The following is a 3246-nucleotide window of genomic DNA, read 5'->3' on the forward strand; positions in this document are numbered from 1 at the left end:
ATAGTGCTAATATAACTTTTAATTCACATTTTAATTGTATTAAATGTGTTAATTGTTATAACACCAATAGATTTTTTATAGGACCGATGATCTACAGTAGGTGACTGCAGCACGTTTTCACCATTTCACATTATCTTTGAACTTTGACCGTCAATTGCCGGTATCAATTTTGTATTACAACCGTGGTTCCCCGATTAACTGCAACTGGTTTTATTAATACCAGTTAATTAGCAACAGCAGTCAGAAATAATACATATATATTAAATCTATACAAACTTTTAAAAATTACCTTTTATCACTTTAGAGGTTGAACTTTGAAAAATCCTTTCTCAGTGCGCTCCTACGTTGCTTAAGGAGGGAACCTCTGTACAAAATTTCAAGTTTCTAAACCCAGCCGTTTGGTCTGGGCGATGATGAATGAATAGGGGTGGTCTCTTAAATGTATATATGTTACGGTAAATGATGTTAAATGGAAATTAACGTTATTCACCGGTTATTAACGTTATTTACCAAATATACAGGTAATTATCGTTATAAACTGGATAATCACGTTAATGACCAAATACACAGGTAATTGTTGTTATAGACCAGATATGCACGTGAATCTCAAATACCTACTACAAAATAGGTATTTTTAAAAATAGAAAAAATGCTGTATTATTTTTTATTTGTTTTTACAATTTGTACTCCCATGACATTTACTATTACATAATTTTTCAGCCCCACGGCAGGCACAACGTTTATTATTACAACCAGTCTTGCAATGGCAACGCTGGTACCCTTGAGGGCCCGCGACCGAACTATTACTAGCTGCTTCCCTCAGTGTCAACTGTCTATCACCTGCTAATTTTATCACATTGTACATGTCTAATAGATTTTCTTCGCAAGCAGCTATTTCTTGGCGTGTGTAATTATATTTAAGAAAACCATGTTCCGTACCTATAAAATAGTTAAACAATTTTTAATTTTAATAATATATTTTTTCATTAAGAATTAACTTACAGAGTTTGTATAAGTCATGTTCAACTTGGGTGACAACTGCCAGTATATTTCGCGGAGAACCACGAGCTCTATCAACGTCCGGTATAGTTACACGTACAGTTGTGCCTATTTCAAGCTGAGGAAACTTTTCTTTGGAAAGTTTCATCATTTTCTCTCCTTGTTTTTCTAAATTTTTTTTTGAATTTTTACGTGCAATACAAATATTTTCTTGACGATCATCTAAAAAATATTAAAAATAATTTTTAAATATTAATAATTTATTGTTAAATAATTAAAAAATATTTAAGTACCAAGTTCCGAATTTTTTTCTACGATTTCTATGATTTCATTTCCGATTTCGTCTTCTTCGGTGATTGGTTCATTGGTTATTTTTTCTAAATCTTCTTCCGTAATGACCTCTTTTATTTCATCGTTTGGAAGATTAGACGACATTAAACCAATTCTAGCCGTGCAGCCAAACATCGCTTCATATGGCGTTCTACCTATGCCTAATATGTAAATAATTAACATTAAAAAAAAACAATTTTTATTAACTATTAATAAAAATAAGTTAAATGTTAATAGTACCTGAATGAAAAGCTCTATTTTTTTTAAACTGAATAAATCTTAATGCCGATGGCCAATCGGAACTATTATTATCACCCATCCAAGCAGCTAGCATTTCTTGGACGTCTCTATTGGCTCGTTCAACTGACCCCTGACTTTGACTATGTCTTGGCTTTCCATGAACGATTTTGACTTCATTCCACATTATATGAAGTATAATATAACCTGTATATTTGGTAAATAATGTAAATAACCGGCGAATAACGTTAATTTCCGATGTAACATCATTTACCGTAACATATACATTTAAAAGTACAACTTAAGACACAGCACACTGTGATCGTAATAAAACTGATCAGTTATGCTGGTACACAGTTTGTAAAAAGGATTCATTCACACTAATAACCATTTACACTAGTTATTGCCAATAATTTGTTCTTTAATAAATAGCCGGCATCTTAATCATAATTATTCTTCTATTTATATTGTTAACTAATTTTTAGGTATTGTCATATTGCTATAAACAATTAACTGGTATAATATCTATAGTAGTGTATTGTGAAAATTAAAGTAAATCAATTAGGTATTGAAGAGAGAAAAATCTTTATTGAATATGTTGTGTGCCATCGTTATACAATAATTATTATAATTAAACTACTTAAATCTTAAACATAAAAAAATTGTAATTTATTAAACAAAACAACATTATTTAAGTGTAAATAGAAACACATGTTATTATAATCGTCTAATTTATTAAATTATATAATTTTTGCATTGAAACCTTCGTAATTAAAAGTGCATGATAATAAATAAAATAAATGTATAATTTAAAAATAACTCCAATGTACACTGCAAAAGTATAATATGTAGCTGAGTAGAAGATTATTCTAAAATAAAAATATAAGAAATACTTTTGATTTTTATTTCTTATGTTATGATGAATAGATCTGTATAGTTCCGATTTTTGTTTAATATTTCAAGTACGTATATATATTTTAGTATTCATAAGTAACTATTGTAATATTACGTATCAGATTTATGTATTTTAACAAGGTAAAATAATTATTAGATCCAATTATGAATATTTAAAATACTGTTATTTTGATTTAACCATATCCATCGATGAAATATTCAATCTAAAAATATATATATATATAAATAATAATTGACTTGTTTATAGATTTGAAAAGTTTATTCTATTAATAATATAATTATGTAGAAAATTTTATATCGAAAAATGTATTTTGATTATTATTTCATAGAATAAAAGTAAATGCATGAATTTAAAATATTTCAATTAATGTATTATACACGTGAAATAAATAAAATAAACAATATCTTATAAAAAACGACGAAAAAATATAGTTTTTAAACAAAAATAAAAATTAAGTACTGGAATATATTTCTATTGATTTTCTAAATATATAAATAAATATAAATCTGGTACAAGAAACTGGTATACTACAACCAAAAAAAAAAAAAAGAAAATATTTTTGGTCCGGTGGGGGGGGACGTGCCATCCAATAGCTATAGCACAGATTTCAATTGATGTACACATATAAATATGATTGTAACTTACAATTTTAGATAAGGCCTGTAAATAAACATCAAAAATATATAGTTTTAATAAAATGAAAAATAAAATATATTGCTTAAATGCTTAATTCAACATGGCTATTGATTTTCTAATCAAAAGTA

General features: G+C 27.2%; 1 protein-coding gene across 2 annotated transcripts; it reads right to left on the minus strand.

The window, feature by feature from the left end:
• Window positions 1–664: 664 nt before the first annotated feature.
• On the minus strand, window positions 665–3147 carry LOC112592212. Of its 2 annotated transcripts, XM_025336226.1 has the most exons (5): window positions 3128–3147; window positions 1570–1773; window positions 1293–1490; window positions 1003–1221; window positions 665–939 (listed from the first exon to the last, which is right to left on the minus strand). In XM_025336226.1, the coding sequence occupies exons 2-5, from the start codon at window positions 1751–1753 to the stop codon at window positions 665–667; spliced, it is 876 nt and encodes a 291-aa protein (XP_025192011.1). In that variant the 5' UTR covers window positions 1754–1773; window positions 3128–3147. The 2 variants fall into 2 exon arrangements, with proteins under 2 accessions (XP_025192011.1, XP_025192009.1); XM_025336224.1 differs by lacking the exon at window positions 3128–3147 and having other exon boundaries at window positions 1570–2244.
• Window positions 3148–3246: the final 99 nt, after the last annotated feature.

The sequence above is a fragment of the Melanaphis sacchari genome, unplaced genomic scaffold (genome assembly GCF_002803265.2).
Source record: "Melanaphis sacchari strain LSU unplaced genomic scaffold, SCAv2.0 Contig1608_pilon_pilon, whole genome shotgun sequence".
NCBI lineage: Eukaryota > Metazoa > Arthropoda > Insecta > Hemiptera > Aphididae > Melanaphis > Melanaphis sacchari.